Source organism: Anomalospiza imberbis, chromosome 9 (assembly GCF_031753505.1).
Source record: "Anomalospiza imberbis isolate Cuckoo-Finch-1a 21T00152 chromosome 9, ASM3175350v1, whole genome shotgun sequence".
NCBI classification, from domain to species: domain Eukaryota; kingdom Metazoa; phylum Chordata; class Aves; order Passeriformes; family Viduidae; genus Anomalospiza; species Anomalospiza imberbis.
Genome location: NC_089689.1, coordinates 19,681,373 through 19,703,040, shown reverse-complemented (window position 1 = coordinate 19,703,040; position 21,668 = coordinate 19,681,373). Strand labels below are relative to the sequence as shown.

At 36.4% G+C, this 21,668-nt stretch overlaps 1 protein-coding gene across 3 annotated transcripts in view; it reads right to left on the bottom strand.

Annotated features, from left to right (window-relative positions):
• Positions 1-21,668, bottom strand: part of USP33 (ubiquitin specific peptidase 33) — a 37,527-nt gene that overhangs the window by 15,439 nt on the left and 420 nt on the right. For all 3 annotated transcript variants that reach the window (XM_068200022.1, XM_068200023.1, XM_068200021.1), the window contains exons 2-11: positions 16,193-16,331; positions 15,100-15,153; positions 12,977-13,039; positions 10,405-10,557; positions 8,724-8,823; positions 5,782-5,851; positions 4,381-4,494; positions 3,623-3,701; positions 1,609-2,029; positions 1,069-1,209 (exon numbers count right to left, since the gene is read on the bottom strand). In XM_068200022.1, the coding sequence (XP_068056123.1) occupies positions 1,069-1,209; positions 1,609-2,029; positions 3,623-3,701; positions 4,381-4,494; positions 5,782-5,851; positions 8,724-8,823; positions 10,405-10,557; positions 12,977-13,039; positions 15,100-15,153; positions 16,193-16,273 (1,276 nt within the window). In that variant the 5' untranslated portion in view covers positions 16,274-16,331. The remainder of the gene's footprint in view (positions 1-1,068; positions 1,210-1,608; positions 2,030-3,622; positions 3,702-4,380; positions 4,495-5,781; positions 5,852-8,723; positions 8,824-10,404; positions 10,558-12,976; positions 13,040-15,099; positions 15,154-16,192; positions 16,332-21,668) is intronic.

Sequence of the window (21,668 nt, the reverse complement as noted above, 5' to 3'; positions counted from 1 at the left end):
TTCTTGAGAAGTTTCAGCCATGCTGGGCTGAAGAGAAGTATCACAAGGTTACTGCATCACAACACTGATGACAGAGGATTGAAGCAGACTAAAGGTACAACTGGAGTCCAGCCTAACAGCCACTTACTAAAAAACCCTAGGTCTCTCAACCTCTCCTGGGCAAGCACCAGTGACCGAGCACCTCTTCTGACAGACTCACGTCAGGTTGTGTAAAACCCTCCTGTAATGGTGAAGCCAAAACTGGAGACAGTAGCACAGATGCAGCATCAAAGCTGCTGAACAAACGAACCAAGGAGGTCAATTATTTAAGTCCATTAAATCACTGTCATGCAACACCAATGCTAAAGCATTAAAAAGATAACAGGAATGTTCAGAACTTATCTGGACAGGCTATTGAATGAAGCAGGATCACAGTATTAAAGTTGCATTAGTTTTTGGATTGGGTTTGGTGCAATGCCTTAAAAGCATGCTCTGAAAGACAAGCTTTGCTTAAAGTAATCTACTGTTCGACAAATCAGGGGAAAAAATTATATATTACTCCTCATACCCTAAAGCAGCACAGTCATATGTGTAAAGGCAGCAAAAGACTAAATATTCCAGATGCTCATAAATGCATCCTGCTGCAGTGCCAAAAGAAATACTCAGCACTGCAGGGACATTAATAACCATGAAGCAGCCAGCATTTACAGGTTTATCTGTAGTACAATTACACATCACTCCTTAAACCTTTTTCTCTGGAGAGTATTACCTTTAGGGGTACTAACTTCTCATACCTTTCTCTTCTGTCCAAACTGGTGCAATTGAGAAAATTGTCTAAAAATAATATTCTGCCTTCCTAAAATAGAGGCAAATACTATTCATGCTTCAAATAAACCAGAAGATTATAGAAATACAGGGAATAATCTTTCATGTCCAGCTTACATAACACTCCCTTCTGCCCACCAGAATCAGGGCTAAAATCCCCTTAGAAATAACACCAATGTCTGTTACAAAAGACATAAGAAACACAATGAGAATTATAATATGGAGTAATTCAGTACCAGGAAGGAGAAAATAAACAGCCTCTACCTTTTTTGTGGACTTGTGCCAGTGAAGAGCATGACGGGAATGATTTTGGAGGGCTGTTTGATAAGCGTGTGCTTATCCCTTCAACTGATGATGGTGTTTGGGCTGCAGATACGTCATTCATGTGAACATCATTGATGTATTCTGCAATTCAGATTTGCACAAATTCTGTGAAAAAAATTACTGCAGAACGAACAGATACAGTGGTCATGTAACTTAATTAACCACACTGTCAGGCCACTGGACATTTAGGCATGTAGCAACATTTCAGTTCCTTTTAAGTTAAGAACAAAACAAAAAAACCCCACTCTTCTGGTTATCTGAAACCTTACCCAGTACAAACAGTTAGCTGGCCATGGGAATTAAAATCAAATTCAGAAAACCTAAACTGAAAACATGAACTAAGTAGGGACGTGGTTTACAAGTAAAACCACCCGCTCTATTTGACCTATACCTCTACTATATTCTACAACTCACTTCTACTCTCACAGATATTCTGGCTAAGATTTTAACTGTTTCAATTGCACTTTAGCAATGCATTACCTGAGAATCTGCTGTGTATCTGTACTTTCACAGTTCCTTGGTTATTTAAAAATTCAGTGGTCTCTGAAGTAGTGTTTGTGTCTTTTTCCAAGTCTTCCACAGAATTTGCTCGTTTAAGTTTGTTGCTCGATATTTTTTCTTTCTGCCAGTCTTTGGATGTGATTGAGTTGTTATCATCATCCTGAATTAACATGGTTGTTTCTGCAGGATCCTCTAAGACAGGTTTGAAAATTGTGTCATTTTCTGTTTTATCACAGTTACCACAGGATTCACAGGGCTGAAAGCTTAAGTCTGACTGGCTCTTATCTTCTTCCATACTCTCTTCAACACTCATAGGCTGGGCATCTTCCAGTTCTACAACTGGTTCTTTAAGTTCCTCGTGAAGCAAATCCATTAGACAACGCAAAAATTCTTGTGCATCCTAGAATTTTAAACAAGTTTTATCGTATTACTCTATTTTATATGAAAGATATTCACATCAGAAAATATACAGATAACTAAAATGAAAGCTGGCTGTTAATGAAGAATAAAGAAAATTCCTCTGTCCCAGGTCTAATGTTCAAAACCACTTTCATTTCCAGACCATGTATGTTTCCTGCATACATTTCTTGCACGTCACAAGTAATCTCATCATACAAGTTTCCTCCAAAACACTCCAATTCCCAAAATAATTTACTTTAACAACACCAGCAAAAATGCTGCCTTAGCTCACTGGAATGATAAATGTAACTCAAACAAGCACCAGCAATGCAATCAGACCCCAGCTCTGCTTGTAATGGAATATTTTAGAGAAGGTTTTTATAAACCTTATCCAGAAAATCAACCAGAGATTTGCTTTCACTGGGTATGAAGTATAATTACTATGATGTTACTTAGCCTGTCTTTCCAATGCATCACACTGCCACCAATGCTACAATTCTTCTTCTAAAGCCTCAACAAGATTTCCCAAATGTGTTCCCACAAAGAGCTGTAATACTACAAGTCTAATTTGTGTTTGGAAACATCCTACAAGCCACCAAATTTCATCAATCAGTGCAGCCTGGTCCTTGGCAATAGAAAGTATCCAATAAAGCAGGTCAGCAAGAAAACAAAAGCCTCTTGTTGGCAACGACTACTGCTTTTATTTTCTTCTGTTTTCCTTTTTGTATTCTGGTTGCTCACAATAGTATTTTTTGCTGCTCAACATTCCTATCTGTCATAGCAATTACTTATTAAGCTCAAAACTGCTGACTACAAAACAGTTATTTTCTTAAAAATTGCAACTTACAGAACTGAGTTGGATTTGGGTAATGAAAAAAAACCAAAAACCCAGTATGCCTACTTGCTGGCAATCCTTTCACAAAAAAACAAAATTAACAAAACCATCAAGACACCGATTAAGAGAAACATTCTTCATTGATCAATGTAATTTTCTCCCTCAAGATTGGACCTGGCTGCCCAACTTGCACTAGGAGAGTGTTGGCTATGAAAGCCCTGCTATGTTTTAATTGCTGCCATGAAACCTGCTGAACATACAACTGAACTAAGATCCAGGCCTAACCTAAAAAGGATCTCATTAAGTGTTGCTCTGCATGGAAAAAGATGTTTTCATCAGTGTTCAAGATACTAAATGGAAACTGCATTCTGGATATCATTTTAACATCATTCATAGACAAATATATTAAAAATCTGTTGGGTTTTTTTTAACACCTTTATTTTGTTTTCTGGGACTGCTCAAACATTAGCAGCATTATTTCACACAAAGAAGAAGTTCAAATGTTATTACTTAAATTTTCCTGAAAGGAGTTATTCTACATTGAAGACCTTTTGAGAATTTTATATAAATAAATATAAAACATTACTTAATTACTGATTATTCCATTTCAAATTATCTACATCCAAGTCATATTAACTAAAGTTTATGTTGCATTTGCTTTAAACAAATATAGGGAGTAAGGCATCTTAAGCATTAGATTTCTAATTAAGAGATAATTTTATGGCTTAGGCAGATTTAAAAGACATCAGAAAGCTTTACCTGTTGAGAGTAGCCTCGAAACATTGGATTAACAGTTTTAATTCCTTGAAATAAACCAGTAGGAACAACAGATCCAGGCCTAAAAAAAAGTTTTAAATATAGAAACACTGAAAAGGAAAGCATTTAATTGGAATTTTTTTATCTTTACTGGGATCATACCATTACCTACTGAACACCTATAATATTAATCTTAACAAAACATAATATTGGCATTGAATTATTAACTACACAATTTTTAAAAGCCTGTCACCCAACTGAAACAGTGACTACATCAGGCCTTTTATGGCACATTTCTTGTCAGACAATCAGATAACAAATCAGACATACTCTTGGCTCTGTGCACAATTACTGTTTCTTTACTTTTGTGTTTATATTTTGAAATATTTTCTTAGCTAGATATTAGACAAATTCCATATAAGGAAATAAGAGAAACTGATAAAACATTGATACAGAACAAAGGACACAGAGAGGAGAAAGTAGCTAAATATTTTAGATGTATTTCTGGCAAATATAAGCCTTTTTAAGAGCTTAATGCCTGTCACCTAATCTATTTCTTGTCCTATCTTTGGTATATATGAAAAAGAACAGGTTATAAGGAGTGCTTGAGTCCTGAAAGTCAGTCTTTTCTTCCTGATGTTTTTTTAAGAGGAATTTTGTGAACACATGAAATAAAAATTAGAAACCTAGGACAGATTAATGCATCCCTCATGATTCTGGAATCTATTTATTATCATTTAATCACCAAAATTATTTAATACCTGCTTTTGTGCCAGAGTTCTGTCATCAGCTTGAGGTAACTTTTACAAATTGCAGGTTTCTTATCTGTTCGGGCTAAGCCCCCACAGTCAAGAAAAAAGTGCGTCAAAGGTGGGCTGAATAAAAAGAAGAAAACAGTAATTTTTTCAGGTTGTTAAAATACAAGAGGAAATCTGCATTTCATACAGGATTATATCATAAGAGTAATGCTATTCTATAACTGAACAATTCCACTTCCTACATTCTTAAATGCTGCGACCAAACATTTCCTGGCAGGACAACCTCAGCAGTACAGCCATGCTGCTCCTCAAACATGCTCTGACATTTCTCAAAGCACCAGAATTGTCTAATGGGAATCAAATTCAAGGCAATTCCTACAAGCTGTCACAGAAGTACACATGTACTATTCCAGCAACCCTCATCACAAGCCTAGTCCATAAACACCATCCCAAACAAATATTTTCTCTGGAATCCAACAGTGCCACAAGATGCGTGTAAGCAAATAATTTCTACTTAAATGATTATTTCATGCAGTGTTTACTTACACTATACAGTATGCAGTGTTGCCAACTCACATACTCTCTCCTCTCCTTTCAACCTCCTTTCTGAAGTCACAACCCTCATATATGTTGGACCCATTTCTCTCCAAGAAAGGCGACATCCCAGCATACTTCCAAAATTTGGCATTTCTCAGTAGAATATTTTCCTCATGGTGCCTTGTCCACTTCTTTATCTTCTAGAGAGACCTGCCTCAGTTCTCCTCTCTGTCATCAGAGAGCCTCAACAAGGCCCTTAGCCCTGCCTGCTCTTGGCCTGTGGCTCACAGCAACCCCATGTGACACCTGCTCAGGACCTGCCACCACCCTGCCACTCCTGCTGCAGGAAGCTCTCCAGCTGGGATACTGTCCCTATCTCTTCCACTTCTGTAGATTTCTCCTTCATGAACCTGTCTAGGATTCCCATGGATGACATGGGATTTTGCACTCCATCCTTCCTACCATGACTTAGCACAGAATGCTCCAGATTCATTGCTTGTAACAACTGAATTCTGATCCTTATAACTCTACTTCAATTAAGAGTTTATTCTTGTGCATTTCCTTTGCTTTTTCTGTATCAAAGGAAAAAAAATACAAAAATCCACTAATCCACTAGTAGCTTTTATCAGATCGTTTTCTAATTTCTAAAACTGCATATATTCTTATTTAGGAGGCATTAGAATGAAACAGAGAAAAAGCTGAGTGGCCCATATACCATAATAAATTGTTTGCAGTATACAAGACTGAGATTCAACAACTATATGTCCTTTTCCATGGCAGTGCATCTCTCCAAACCCCTTAAGTCCATCTGGAAAAAAAAGCATGCACAAGCAGATATAAAATTGCATTAACTATCATTTTCCTTACCAGTTGGAAAGAGCTTGTAAAGCTGCGTTCATGTAACAAGTGTTTCCAATATTTTTTAATCCTGTTAGACCTGGAAAACAGAATAAATACAAATCTGTTAATCCAATAATTCCTAGAAAATATATACTAATCAAAATACTCATGGAACACTTGGGATGCCAATTATAATGCAGAATTGCAACTAAAAGAAACATAGGACTCCTAAACAAACACCAATCTAACTAGAAGTAGTAATTAAGTGTTCTGATCTCAATTGACTAAAGAACTTCAGACAAGTGGATTGTATTTCATCTTACTAAGTTTTCATGGTTTATGACACCTGCAGATTTTAATTTAAAATGTGTTTATCAACACTGAAATTTTACTTCAGCTTAATGACTTAACTGTTCAGTTAAACTGTGGCTATGCTGCATTTCTAACTAATCACATTACCAAAAGCTTCTCAAATATTTCACTCTTCTGTCCCAAATTCACACTAAATCAGATTACACTCAATATTCAAAACCTACTCAGCATATGATTATCCCAGGCTAGTTAGTCCTGTTATTAGTTGTTTTCTATTCCAATTATATACCATTATTTTTCTTAACAGATTGCTCCATTTAGATTTTCCCATATAGTTTACTTTCTAACCCACACTGTTTACCGTCTTTACAGGTAGTCACATATATCTTTTCCACACACATGAAAGTTACAACTGACATATATTCTTTCCATAATTATGAATTATGCTATTCATGGCTACAAGTATTACATTAACGAAGTAACATATAAAAATAAAATTGACTTTGTATGAGGGAACAGTAACATTTCTAAGCAAAGAATCAATAAGACCCAAAAATTTAAAAATCTTGACAAACATTCAGCAATCAGTACTGATGACTGTGCAATTCTTGAAGTACAGGAACTCTCCTGGTAGTTTTGGTCTATGGCAGAAAAATAAGTTACTAATAAAATCTTTCTACATCTGAAACCCACTTGGGTTACTTCAGTTACAATTTTTAATAAACAGGACTTCAAAATTAAGCTAAAAATGTCCTTCTATCTGTCTGAATGGAAATACAGTCCTGCTTCCTGTATCTGAACATGCATTCCAAACTCTGCTACAAAGAGAACAATCATTCTTACTGAAACTGGAAAGCAATAACAGTTAGAAGATTTTGATGTTGTTTCAGTTTTTTCGGAAGCAGCACATATTTCAGGAAGATACTCTCACCGCATTTTTCCAGCCTGTAGTATTGCAAGGAAAGTTTTCAAACAGACTTCTTTTCTTGTGAAAATATATTCTAATGTTTGCTTCATCAAAAGCATTCAGAAGAAATTTTAGGAGCAAAGTTAAAGCTAAAGAAGTTTCTTCCTTTCAGTTTGAATAAGCGTTTTAACAGTCACATCATCATTACTGGGAACTTCAATGCAATTCTAATTGTATATTATTGCAATGTAGGCTACATTCCCCAAAATATGAGTAATACAAGAAGAGATAAAAATATAAAAATAGACACACTGGTTGCAGAAACTAACTAGGAATAGAACACACAGTGTAATGATGTAAGGGCAGATGGCAAATTAGTGGGGTGGTGTCACATCTTGTAAGACTGTGCCAGACAACAGAAGGGACAAGGCAGGTTTTCTGACCAAGGCCAGCAGACTTAAGAGAGGGAAAGCTGGGAGTAGCTGAGTGAATGAGAAATGAGACCCATTGCTGTGGTTTAACTCCAGCCAGCAACTCAGTACCCCAGAGCTACTAACTCACTCACTCCCTAATGGTGGGATGGGCAGGGAATTGTGAAAGTGAGAAAACTCACGGGCTGAGATAAAGACAATTTAATAGGTGAAGCAAAAGCTGTTTGCACAAGCAAAGCAAAACAAGGCATTCATTCACCACTTCCCCCAGACAGGGAGGTGTTCTGCCATCTCCAGGAAAGCAGGGCTCCATCATGAATAATTGTTATTTGGGAAGATAAACACCCTAACTCTGAAAGTCCCAATCTTCCTTCTTCCTCTCCCAGGATGCCACATTATGGATTATCCCACTGATCACTTAGGTCAGCTGCCCCAGCTGTGTCTCCTCCCAACTTCTTGTGCACCCTCAAACCACTCCCTGGTGGGTGGTGTGAGAAACAGAAAAGGTTGACTGTGTGTAAGCCCTGCTAAGCAATAACAGAAACATCTCTACATTATCAACCTGTTTCCAGCACAAATCCAAAAACACAGCCCCATAGCAGCTACTGTAAAGATAACTTACTCTTGCCTAGCCAAAACTGGCACATGCATAAATTAGAATAACTTTTCTCTCATCACTGATGGAAAACAAACTGTCTTGACATATGCAATGGTATCTCAAAAACAATAGCTCAACAATCTGCTAGTCATATTTTTCTGAAAAAAATGGTACTTAGCAATATTTTCTTTACCATCAAATACACACATAGTTTTTAGAATGATCAATAATAATTAGAGGCTTTTAAGAAATAGTAATTATTATGTTCTCTTATGAAAGATTAAAGCTTCACTGTTTGGGATTAGCTTCACTGTTTAGGATTTCATCACTCTAATTTTCATCTTTACACTAGATTTCATATTAGAGTGGGGTAATCTTTGATAGGAGAAAGTTTGGTAGTGCATGAAATCAATTATGTCAAGGAGAAAACAAGTAACCAAAACCCCACATTAGGATACTACAGGCTCAGAAAAGGATTATTCAAAATGGAGGAAAGTATTTAAATCAGTAATCTTTTAGATTTTAAAAAAGCCTACTTGAACCAGAGTGGCTACAATACCAACTGCACTGAACATTACTCCAACGTGCTTTGGCAACAGCCAAACTCAGGCAACAGCCTCTGCTCTGATGATAAGAAAGACTGCTGCAAGAAAGACAAAAACGAAAAATAAACACCTGAGTTGGAGCACAAAAATAATGCACCGGGTTTTCCTTTTATTACCTCTGGTCTTCAGTTCATCTTCTTCCACTTCTATATCTAAGTCATCAAATACAGCTGCTAATGGAATCTTCAGTGTGGGATTACTGGGTATTTTAAAATCCTTAAAAGGAGGAAAAGAATATTTACTGTAATTCATCACTTTTCCACTTAATTAAGCTTATGTGTAATTTTTCCAACAAATCTAGAATTGGAAAATTATGTGAATGTGTGGCAAGCACATTTCTCTCTCTCTCAGGATTTTTATAAAGGTGCACAGAGAGAAGTGAAAGAGAAAACAATTTCTATTTCTGCTCCTTGTTTTTCTCTTGTGGAATGTGTTTGGAGAATTGTTTACCTACAGTGATCGTTTGGTTGGATCACAGTGGATTGTTTGGGCCTGATGGCCAATCGGATCCACCTGTGTCTGGACTCTGGAGAACAGGGTCACGAGTTGTGAGGGAGTTAGATAGGATAGTTAGAGAGAGTAGCATGTAGTTTTTAGTATCCTCTTTTATATAGTATATTAATGTATCATAGCATAATTATAATAAAGAATTCATTCAGCCTTCTGAAATAAGTCAGACATCATCATTCTTCCCATTGGGTTCGCTGACATCTACAAGAAGAATGTATCTTGAAATCTCACTGCACACGAAATGAGAACACCAGGATTTCACGGGTACCCTGAGAAAGTTTACTAAGAACCCCTCCATGTTTTTGTTATCTGATCGCTGCATGTTTTTTATAATGACAGCTGAAAAAACAAAACAAAGCCAGGGATGGAATTTCTTCCCCATGGATAACAAAGCAGCCAGCATGGAAGAGATAAGGCAGGAGTCATAACCTAAGCTAGTGTAGGTGTTTTTGATGTGCCACCAGATGGCTCACTACAGTTAATGAAGACAAATTAAACTCCTGAAAGAAAAATGTACAAATAGAGAAACTAACTATAGACTGGCACGTATTTATTGAATGACAAGCTCTTTTTGCGAGCACGTAAATAAAAACCCTGAACAAAACGCTTCATAGATGTTTTAAGTTCCACTGATTTTTCTGTATATTATACCTGTTTCCCTGGAACACTAAAGGTCAAATATAATAGAACAGAAATTCAGAAGTCTGAACTCAGCTTTATATCAGGTAACAAAAATTTTTAGACAACAGAATTTTTTAAATTCCACTTGAGTTGCTGGCAGTTTATGAGAAAATGATCAGATTACATTAATACTAAACACTAAACTTTGAATTAAATATATTTCTTTATTACATAGACTGAAAAACTGCCCATCTTTCTGTTCAACCTGTGCATGATGATCTCTCTTCTACTGCTCTATGTCTCAAGCAGAACACATTTAGAAATACTGTACTTCTACTTGTGACTGTTTTAACCAAGTTACCTGTCTTTTTTGTGTAACTACATTACACATGCAATAAAGAAATAACACTTCATTTTTCAGCTACAAACAATTGTACTTAAGAAATTGCAGTGTAACTTTTTCCAAGACAACACTTATCTAAGAAAAAAAAAGATCAGAGTGAACACTACTGATGCCAGTAAAGCCAAAAAAGTTTTATGAAAATAGAGGAATTAATAGAAAGTTCAGCCACAAGAAGGGAGGAAAAGTCAGTCTCTCACTTAAGAGAAAACACAATGTTTACTGCAAAGCTAGAGCTGCCTTTGCTCCATTGGGTTAAAAAATACCTGCACACTGTTTTCTTGTGCTTGGTGAGACAGTCTTGTACTTGGTAGTGGAGAGTGAGATCCTAATTTTCTGTCCAGGAATACTTCCTTACTACAGGCATAACACCAAACACGGAGAGTAGTAAGGTTGACAGTTAGACAGTGCTTCGTCTCCTAAAACAGAACAAAAACCACAACTGGGATTCAGAAACTGGGAATAACTAAATACTGCTACATGCAAGCTAGAATAGATACATTGAAATTCTAGGTTTTTTAACAATGAAACAAGTATGTGTGTTAGAGTATTAAAAAAGAGCAATTCGGTTACTAAATTCTAGCACAAACATTCATTTTTAGTACAAATCACTCAAATTAGCAACAAGATACAATCAGAATCTAAGACACTGTTATATCTGACATGCCTCTCTGTAATTAAAAAAATAAGAAGGCAGCCTTCTTATTCTTGTTAGAAGTGTTACAATTCACAACGAATCAGTTTTTAAGGCATATCTGTAACTGGCCACAATGGGAGCTACCTCCTCTACAATGTTTATTTCTACTGGTTTGCTGCAAGAAATTCAGGCTATTTGCAGTAATCTGAAGACTAAGATAAAATTTTTAGTTCAGTTACAGTAAGAGGTCTTCATATTAAAGCAAAAATTCTAGACTGAAATAGTTACTTTGTTGACAGCTTCACACTCTGAAGCAATATAAATTTTACAGATAAAGAATATTTTTCTTGTTCAAATATTAACATTTTTTTAACCTCCTTAATGTAAGATTGGGCACAAAATTGCTATTTTCCTCCAAATATTTTCACTAATTCTTCCTGTATTTCTTCCTTATATGTCAGCATCAGGCCGGTTTCTAGACAGTAAGGGATTTGCTAGAAATTAGGAAAACTCTACTACTGCTGCAGGATGCCCAAGTTCCTCCTCCCTTCATTTAAAAAAATCTTGTACCAGAACAATGTTTTTAAAGTAAAGTGGGATAAAATCTCATTAGATTGCGCTCCCCCTACTAAAAACATCAGATTTACATAAATAGGTCAAACAACTTTAAACACAAGAATATACTTAATTCTGCAGCTTCAGATCCATACATAATTACAAGACTTCAGAGCAATGGCCTAATGATTTCCTTGGAGTGGATGCAATGAACATGACTGTTTGCAGTATAGGAAGCCTTACTGGTGTAAACTGGAGTAAGAAGTTGATTCATGCCAACCTCACTTCTCTCATTCTAATATGTTTATTGATATTTTTATTAAAGAATCATCAAAATTGCTTACTATCCTCAAATTAAAATTAAGTAATAAGATAATCAAGACAAGGATGTCACTGACAGAGAATGAATAGCTTGCCTGCATTTTCCTTCCCTAAGTACATAACACTGCTAAGGCAGCAAGCAAAGCAGGAATAAACTACTGTAAGAAGCGAAGAGGTATAAAACTGTAGGCAAGAAATTCAGGGACCATCTGGTCCCCAACTACTCTAGAAACACCTCATTTCTGAGCCTTTTGTAAAGGCTTTAGAACTGTGATTCAGTTTTAACAGCTGATAAAAAAAAGTGAAAGTATTATATAGATTTATATTAATGCACTATTGATTTGTATAAATACTCTCTCTTCTCAAAGTCCTGCTTCAAAATAAAAAAAACAAAACAATCAGGAGTGGTCGTAAAATGCAGTCATAACACCACATACTTCTTGTAAAACCCTTGTATAAATTATTCTTCATTTTAATATTCACCAGGCTTTTTCAGTAATTTTAGGGATCAAAAATTGTTCTGCATGGAAGTTTAGATGCATTTACTGACAAACTGTAAATTAATAGTGAGAATTTAATTAGTCTCAAAATCAGCAAGTCAGAAATGACATGCTTATAATACTGCCACCTCTCTGTGCCCAAAACACTTTATTTTGTCAACTGCTCCCCTTGCACACATGTGTGCCCAGAACCCACAGTGACTCTAAGACCCAAACCTACGCAGAGAAGCTGCCCAGCCCTGGCAGAACTTGGCATGCTGGGGAACAGAGTGCACACACTCCACTGCTCCCACCAAGCTGGACCCAAGATCAGGACATAGCAGGAAAGCATATGCTCAGCTCAGCCTACAGTTTCTTCATCTGAAACAAGGAGCATATTGCAGAAGCAGAGCATCTGTCTCTGGTAATTCATACTCCCTATCTTGCACCTCTTCAGCTGTCCATTAATGCAACTTTCCTCCTCTTACCTATCAGGCAGTCACAGGCCCAGAAATTTAGACTGAAGTAGTGAAGTACTACACATAAGCTGAGGTACTCAATAAGCCTTTCATCAGTGCATCTTGAAAATCATCAGTACTTACTGTTTTTTTTTTTTTTTAATTTGCACCATCTTCTTTAGAAGAATTGCAAAATTATGCAGCTGCACAACACTTGTAAACTCACATACTCCTCTAAATTAGCAAGATCTGCTTCTATAACATGAAAAATAATTACAGCTAATCAAAACTCCACACAGTTAGCTAACATAGGTTATTGACTTCATTGAAATAAAAGTTCTTTAACTCCATTGTTTCAAGGCACTGTGTTACCAGCAAATACACATACCTGGGAATGGGTGGTACTGTGATCAACATGGGATTCACCACAGCCAACATATGTACACCTGTTCTGTTGGGCAAGATACACAGAAATATACAGGATTAAAAAGAGGTCTCAAACAGGTTTACAGAATAGGAATATACTGCCAGTCCCTTTAAAATCCACACCAATTTCAAACTTGCAGAGTCCTTCACAAACCAAGAGACATGCACAGTAAGCAATAAAATAAATACCACCTAAAGCAAAAGAAGAATGCTGCAAGATTTAACTCAACTTCTTGCACTGATGGGCAATGTTTAGAATATAATTTTTGGGCAATTTCCATATATTTATTGATATTACTGACAACATGTATTTTTACAATTCCTTATTTGGTAAAGATTGTTAAAGTTAATCCAGTGTCTAAGTGGTGAAATACTGAATGGCAACAGCTTCAGACATGTTTAAACAAAAATCCTTGCAAGCAAGCCCTTATCTGCAGTGCCTACTCACCAGAGCATTACTTCACAACTAATTAGCTTCTTCACCTTTACGTAAGTTTCCAGTACTATATGGCTAAGAACTCGCCATGTTCTAGTTATAACATGCAAAATAATTGCCAATTATAATCATGTTCATTGCAAAATATATTTGGCTGAGTTGAGTGTGGAATCTTGCAGCTGCTGATCTTCAAGCAATTTTTGCTAATTCCTCATTTGCGTGAGTCAGGCCCATCACACAGGAGGGTAGAGCAGGTTATCTCTGTAACTCTCTAAGCACGTTAATTCACACCATCAAAAAGTAGCTGAACATGGCCAATTTTCTATATTAAATGATGACAGATATTTGGTAAGTTATAGATCGTTTGCATGCTGGGATCTCACCAGGTTTTTCTAATGAAAAAGGTGAAGACAAGATGCCAATTCATCCAAGAGGAGAAACATCACAGCATGACATTAAGTATCCTACTGCAACTACAACACTCTCCTATGAAAATGTTGGTATAAAATATAGTTTTTCAGTAACAGTCTAGGACCTCTAGTGAAAAATAAAAAACATGTTTTAAGCTTGACAGCATTTTCCCACCTGCCAGGCTGATGCATCCCTGAACACCTCTTCCCCACTCCCAAGAGGTTTTTTTTATATATAATTAAAACTTCAGGCCATCTAACAAAAGACATTAAATACTGTTTCTTTCTCCTTTCATCTCTGTTATTGACGGAGCAAAATAATCTGATCTCTTAATTGTTACCACTGTCCACCTAAAAGGACACAAATGAAGGGGATTTCTAAAAATGCTCATACATACACTTAAAGGGGGGCATTAGCCTAGAGATCCTTCTGACAGTACTTAAAGAAAAATTGCCATTAAATGAAGTCAAGCCTACAGGGCAAAATTTCAATCTCTGTAAACAGCTGTAAAAAGTCCAAAGAACTCACAAGACATTTTAAAAACTAAGTTAACTATATGCTTTCTAGCTGGGATCATAGATCAGTCAGCAACATATTTGTATTTTCTTTAAATACAGTGAAAGTTACATTTTTTTATAGACAGCAGTAAGAGTCAGGCAAAAGTATATTTAGGACAGAGCTATACCCAGGGTAAAGACTGTATGAAATTTGTACAAAGTAAGGAGAACATACAAGCTTCTGCAGGTTTCAAAACAAGGTGTTTTTCTTTGTTTTGCTTAAGAATAAAAGTCAGAGTATGCATTATTATGTAAAATGTCTGCATTTACTAGTAGATGTTAGGACTACAAATGCTAAGAAAGGCTTCTAAAAAGTAATTTATTAATTCAGGAATAATATATTATTTTTTAGATCTACAGACCCAGGGAAAATATTAAAAAAAACCTTCAAAACTTAACAGCTAAAAAGTATTATAACTCAAGTAAAAACACTAATATGCTATCTTCCTTCTTATAAAAAAAAATCTCATTTTAAGTATATTATTCTTAAATTACAAGAAGTATGCACCTGATAGAAGGTAAATAATTAAAAAATAAAGAGCTGCAGAAAAAATTTTGCTTTTAAATGATAAGTTAAACAAACTAAATCAAGAACTTCATTACAGATGTTTCTTAAAAAAATACTAACAATTTAATCTTTACTAGAAAGTGACTCTACTGTGGAACAACAGAACAACTTACCTCTAAGCACGCCCAAAGGTTGGGTCCTCTGACTTTACAGTCCTGACAAGTGCCCTATTAAAGTTCAACACAAAGGCAAGTTTTATTTCACTTACTTTCATCAGTAAACCACAACTTCATGACAAAACGAGAAAAAATACTGTAAAGCTTAGTAACTTTAAGAATTTAACTTTAACTTTAAAAAGGATATGTTGATAACCAACCTAATTTTTACTTCCCATAATCTCAAGATCAGCATATTTTTCAACTAAAAATCTCAGATTTATCTTTGAGTTTTCATCTTAAACCAAAAATTGCTTTTCTAAACAAGGCATAAATATGTACCATAGCACACAATTATAATAATCCTCATATTTGGTCTTTCCTATAAATTCAACATAAAAAGAAATTACAGCGATAGAACTTTCATAAATTCATACTCCTTCTTGCAGACACCACCTGCAAAGGTTTACAGATAGAAGATGCAACAGTAGGAAAATAGTAGGAATGCAACAGTAGGAAAATTTGCTCCTCAGCAGCAAATTAACTGTTACGGAAATTAAGCACCATGGACAGAAAAGTTTTCACTTTTCATCCCCTCCCAGCTACTTAAATGAGCTACAAGATCCTTCTTTGTTCTATTTATTAATACTAGCTTGAAACCAAGAGTTCAGGGAGGGGAGGATTCTTAAACTGTGGCTTCTCTATCAAAAAGAGAACTGCCACACAAGTAAATTCAAGCATAAATTTCTTTGTTACAGTTTCTACTTGAAGTCAGTTGTGCTATATGACATTGACAGTCCAAATAACTAAATGCTTCAATGGCAATGAAAATGAAGTTCAGCTTGTTGCTCTGCTAACTCTTCTAACTAATTATTCCAATAAAACATCACTTGTGGCAAAGGTGCTCTTTAAGTGCTGAAAAATAGATTTTCAGGTTCATCAAGCTCACAATTCTTCTCATACTTTATTTATACCCTACTATTCCAGTGGAGGAGCTTTTACCCATGCTTGACAGTTAAACTCACCTTATAACTAATAATACACTAAAATGTTTACCTAAAAACCTGACCAGTTTACAGTGATAGGAAGAAAGTGAATTGCTACAACTCACATGAGATTTCTGTATCAATTCCTCCTTTGTTATCTCACCAACTGATTCCAGGTGTGGGCAATTGCTGCTGGGTGATGACATTGCTGAAGCTGTATTTTCTGAGATCCTGTAGCTGGAATTTTCAATGCCAGGGAATCACCTGTCAACAGAAGTAAGAATGAGTAAAACTCAATTCCTTAGAATAGACAGCAATACTCAATATCTAATATGCAACACATACATAATTTTTAAAACAACATGCCTCTTTAGACTAAGTTAGTATAAACAACTTTATGAAGAGACTCCAATAGCGCAAAACTATTGCTGACTTCTAAAATGAAATCCAATGACTTCTAGGTCATAAACTTAAAGAATTCTGAATGGAGCAGAGGTGATTATTGTCAATTATTTCACTTTCTGGACTCTGCCATGGCACCTAAATGATATAAACATTCATTTTCAAGCCTACCTAGAACTGACAGTGGCTTTGCCTGTATGTTGTGGATAAGGATCTTTGCAACACTGCTGAAGCTGTGAAGGCTAAACTGCAGGAACACAAGACTTGTTTATCACAGGATAGAGAAACTTTATCATGGTTTTATTTATTTACAAAGACGCATTCTAGATTCAGACATATTATATATCAAAAGGAGACTGAAACTTGTGACTCACACGTAGCACTAAACACTTAGCAACACTTTTATCTTGTTCTCTTTGCCCATCCAAGGTCTCTGACACAGAAACTTATCAGAAATAAAGAATACTACACACAATCACTTTGCCATTATTATTTCAATAGTTGCATAGAAAGTAACAAGGGAAAAAAATAACTCTGTAATGTTCTTTTTATATAAATACTCCAACTGACTCATTCAGACAGGGACTATCCAATAACTTTGTTACAGTTTTGTCACTTAAACAATTACTATTGATGACTCAGTCTCTCCAGAGGACAAGAAAAAAATTAACTTTTTGCTCAATTATTCTGTCCAATATCTGTCCACTGTAGTGCTCCTTTAGCAAGACTTGCAACTAAACTTCAACTCAGTGATGTGCCCTCCTTGATCTGTTTGCAGCCTTTGGCACTGTTACCAACACCTCTTTCCACTTTGCCTGCGTGCTTTGGCAGCTTTAGGTTTGCTCCTTCCACTTACAGGGCAAATCACTCATTTCAATATTAAGCACCCTACAGTTTTTACAGACTGGGGGAAAACAAACCTTGCCTAATGGGCATCTCAGACACACTCCCTGGTAAACTTTCAGCTTATTATGACTGAGTTACTTTTTCCTTCCGTTGCCTTGCAATAAGATCCCTTCAAATCAAGAGCCATTTCAGCTCCCTTTGGTTATTTTTCTATATATGTGTGTGTGTAAATAGTCTGTTTTATTACTATAAACATTGTTACACAATTAATATTATTGAAGTATTATTTGTATATAATATTACATATTTTTTGTAATGGAATAACATGTGATACTTCATGTCCTATTACATGCATGTAGGTACCTACATGCATATATACACTTAAATACATTTTTTATAGATAAACAATTACTTACATATAATAACATAATTATTATATATATAATTGTATATATAGACTAATGAGTATATATGTTTCAGTCTTTTTTAATATCATGTAAACAGTTGTTCAATAAGATATTTCAGAACCTATCTCACAAGATTGAAAATACTACAGTAACTTAATAATTTAGGATTTTTTTCTAGATGAGATTTGAATTCTCTTCCAGGACCAGTGGCATGACACTTAAAATGCATTATTCTAAAACATACGCTCCAGATGGAGATGTACTTCCTCAGTTCAGTGACTGACTGTAATCTATATGTACTGTTACTGAAAGACACTTTAAATAAGGTAACAGTTTTTCAAGCCAAACTTCCTCAACTTCCATCATATTAGCAATTCCTCTTTGAACTGTAAGGTTCCCTTTCAGAACAGAAATGGCAACATGAATGCATGTTACATCTTCTACAGTTTGCAAGGTCTGTTGAAATGTTTAAAAAGGACAAGTGAGTTTCAAATAAAGCCCTGAGAACATTAAATGCAGTGAGATGATTTAATACAAATGCTTTAAAAAGACTGATATAATGGATTAGTAAAGCTTTAGGCTTAATTTTTTTTTATGGCAGAAGCTTTCTGAATGCATTATTCCAAATAATACAAGTAATGAATGGAGACTTCACCTCATGCTGCCAGATTTGTATTTAATGTATTTAACTTTTCATACACGGAACTGTACAAATCCAAACCTGCAGTCCTGAACAAACCCAAACCCAGGAGTTCTGCTCATGCCAGTTTCTGTTTCTTGGTGCAATCTGCATCTCTCTTCTAATAATCATCAGAAAGGCCAAAGCTGTTCAAACTCATGTCCCTGTAGATGTGGTCCCTATTCCTGTCCACATGGAGAGCATCTCTTGTGAAACTGTAGTTCACATTACAGATTCTTCACATGTCATTATATGAACAAAGCTGAGTGGCCTTTCTTTCACCTTTTGTTAATTTTTTTACACACCTCCTTCCATCTTGCAGCATTGTGATAACTCACTCAACTGCCATAACCATGGTAGCTTAATACACATAGCTGCAGAAACACATTTTGTAAAATTTTATGTTAAAGTCTAAAATGGTAAAATTCATTCAAAACCATGACTCATCCTTCACCTCTCTAAGTCCTAGCAAGCCCAGGGTAGCCCCTCCCTTGCTCAGCGACCCTCCTCCATTTCACCACTTCCTACTCTATGTGAAGAGATTGCTTTTCTTCCCCTGCAGCTCATTATCACATCTGCTTTTACACCAGCTTCTGCATTACGTTGGCGTCATCCAAAAATTGTTTTTCTGCATTTTCAGTACTTGGAAAAAAAAAAAAACAAAAAAACAAAAAAACAAATAATCCAACATCCAACAGGATTTGTAGCTTCTCTTACATTCCATGTTATACTCCTGTTCTGAAGCTGGAGCTTATCTCCATTTCATGATTCCAGTGAGATCACACAATCATAGAATGGTTTGGGTTGGAAGAAACCTTAGAGATAGTCTGGTTCCAAACCCTCTACCACGGGCAGGGGATGCCACTGACAAGATCAGGTTGCCCAGGGCCCCATCCAGGCTGGCCTCGGACACTTCCAGGGATGGGGCATCCACAATTTCTCTGAACAACCTGTTCCAGTGCCTCATCACCCTCACAGTAAAGAATTTCTTCCTAACATCTAACCTAAACCTGCCCTCTGAGTTCAAAGCCATTCCCCTTGCCCTATCACTACAGGCCCTTGTGAAAAGTCCTGCTCCAATTCTATTGTGTAAGGTCTCCCTCTTTTCTTTTCTCCTGGCTGAACAGCCCCAGCTCTCTCAAGCTGTTTCCACATCAACTGCTCATGATAACACTCGTGCAATAAGGTTTTCATCAAATGCTTCCCACCGATCTGGGAGAGAAAGATTTCTCTCCCAGTCTATTGCCAGCTCTCTCCATTGCTTCCCCTCAGAGGTTTCAGTTCACCTACCTCAATGCTTCATACTACCCCATCCCATGAAGTGAACTAATTAATGCTCCAAAGTAGGACTTATCAACACAATTTTGCTTTGAGCATGCACAGACTCACACTTCAAAGAAAAAATTCTCTTCAAGTCCAGTCTTGGAAGGCTTTTTTGTGACTTGTCTTTTCACTCCCGAAGAAAACCATCAGAGCCATCAAAGAAATGTGGACCGTGATTCAATGCATCATGACCAGCAACCTGTTTATTATTCAGTAGAATTCCACAGCATCACAGACTTGTGTGGTGCCTACCATGGAAGGCCTATCACATCCACAGAAAACTCCCATCAAACACTATGGAATTCAACTGATGCCAAAAATTACCTTTGGGTCATGTAAGGAACCCACTATTTCCTAAAGAAACCAAACACAATTTGAATTCTTTCAAAAATTTTTGCATTAATAATTTCATCTGCCTAGTTATAGTAGTTAACATTTCAACAGATATTGAAATAAACAATTGCATGTTTTATGTATCCCACTGATATTCTAAATATGGAGCCATTTTAACAGATCATTTTACAGAGTTCGGTAAGGGAATGCTGATGGAAGATTTTAAGAATAAAAGGATTATTCTGAAGACATCAATTACATGAAGCAGAAATTGTGTCTTCATTACAGGCTTTTATTATTTTGTCAGTACAGCTCTGAATAACAGCATCTCAAACCAGTAATCTGCAAGTTCAGGCTTCTTCGTTACACTCACAGTTATTTTACCAGTGATAGACTGGAACAATTTCCTTTAACATTTATTTATATCTTATAGCAACAAAGCAAGAGTGACACAGGGTGCAACTTTGTACCTGAACACTTAATTACTTAGAATATTAAGGAGGTCTGAAGTTCAGTAATTACTTACCATATTAATATCCTTCACTCTTCAGAAAAAACCCACCAGCATTCACTCAAAGCTATAAAAGTCCACTGAAGTGATAGCCCTAGGCATACTCAGATTGTTAAGATACATATTTTTAATCACTTTTCTAAAAATCTGTGTTGTTTTAACTAAACTTTACAGAAATCCCTTCAATTACTTTTGTACATGAATGACATTTTTACCAAACTTAAAATTAGTCTTTTTAGTGTGTCAAATTCAGGTTCATCTTTCCTATTTCTTGACTTGGGTTCCTTTATATTCCATTAATCAATAAGTAGTTTTGAATTTTACTTCCCATCCCTCTGTATTTTTATCTTTTTTTCAATCTATCCAGAATAAACATCCCATTTCTTGAAAAAATTGACACCATCAATCCCAGCTCTGGTAGAGAATTGCTTTATATCTATTTAGCATAAAACCTAGTATTTTCCCACTAAATGACAAAAGTGTGCTCAGTAACCTCGTCAAAGTTACCTGGTCTTTCTCCTAAGGCACCAGGAGCTACCCACTGAAGCAAGTCATAAATTGATAAGTCACTTCCATTACATTATTTTTCTGCCCTTAAGTACAGTTCCCACAGAGAAAAGACATTTAAAAATATTCTGGAGTTAAGGGTACATCCTCTTACAAGTTTAGACAGCATTCATTTTATATTGGCTTTCAGGGCATACAGGCCACTCTTTCGTTTCTTTCTTCCACCACGCTAAGTCCTAACTATGAAACCCATTAGCTAACCTCTATATTCTAAGAGGATTTTCCTAACTCGGGCTTTGCCTGAGCGCAGGAGAAGCCGACAGTGATTTTCCACTAGGTGATACCCCGGCCTTTTTCCCCAGGCTGTTCCACCCAGCATACCCGATGATGCATCCGCATGGGTAACTCGGGGAGCGAGCAGGGCCATTTATCCGTAAATTACTGGCTTTGGGGACTGCGCGGTACCCACGGTACCGCTGCCGCACAGCGGCAACTTCAGCAGGGACCTGCGGAGCTCGGTGGCCGCCTCCAGCCGGCGGGAGGGCGGTCCCGCCCCACACGGCCCCGCTGCCCCGACCGGCCACCGCCGACCG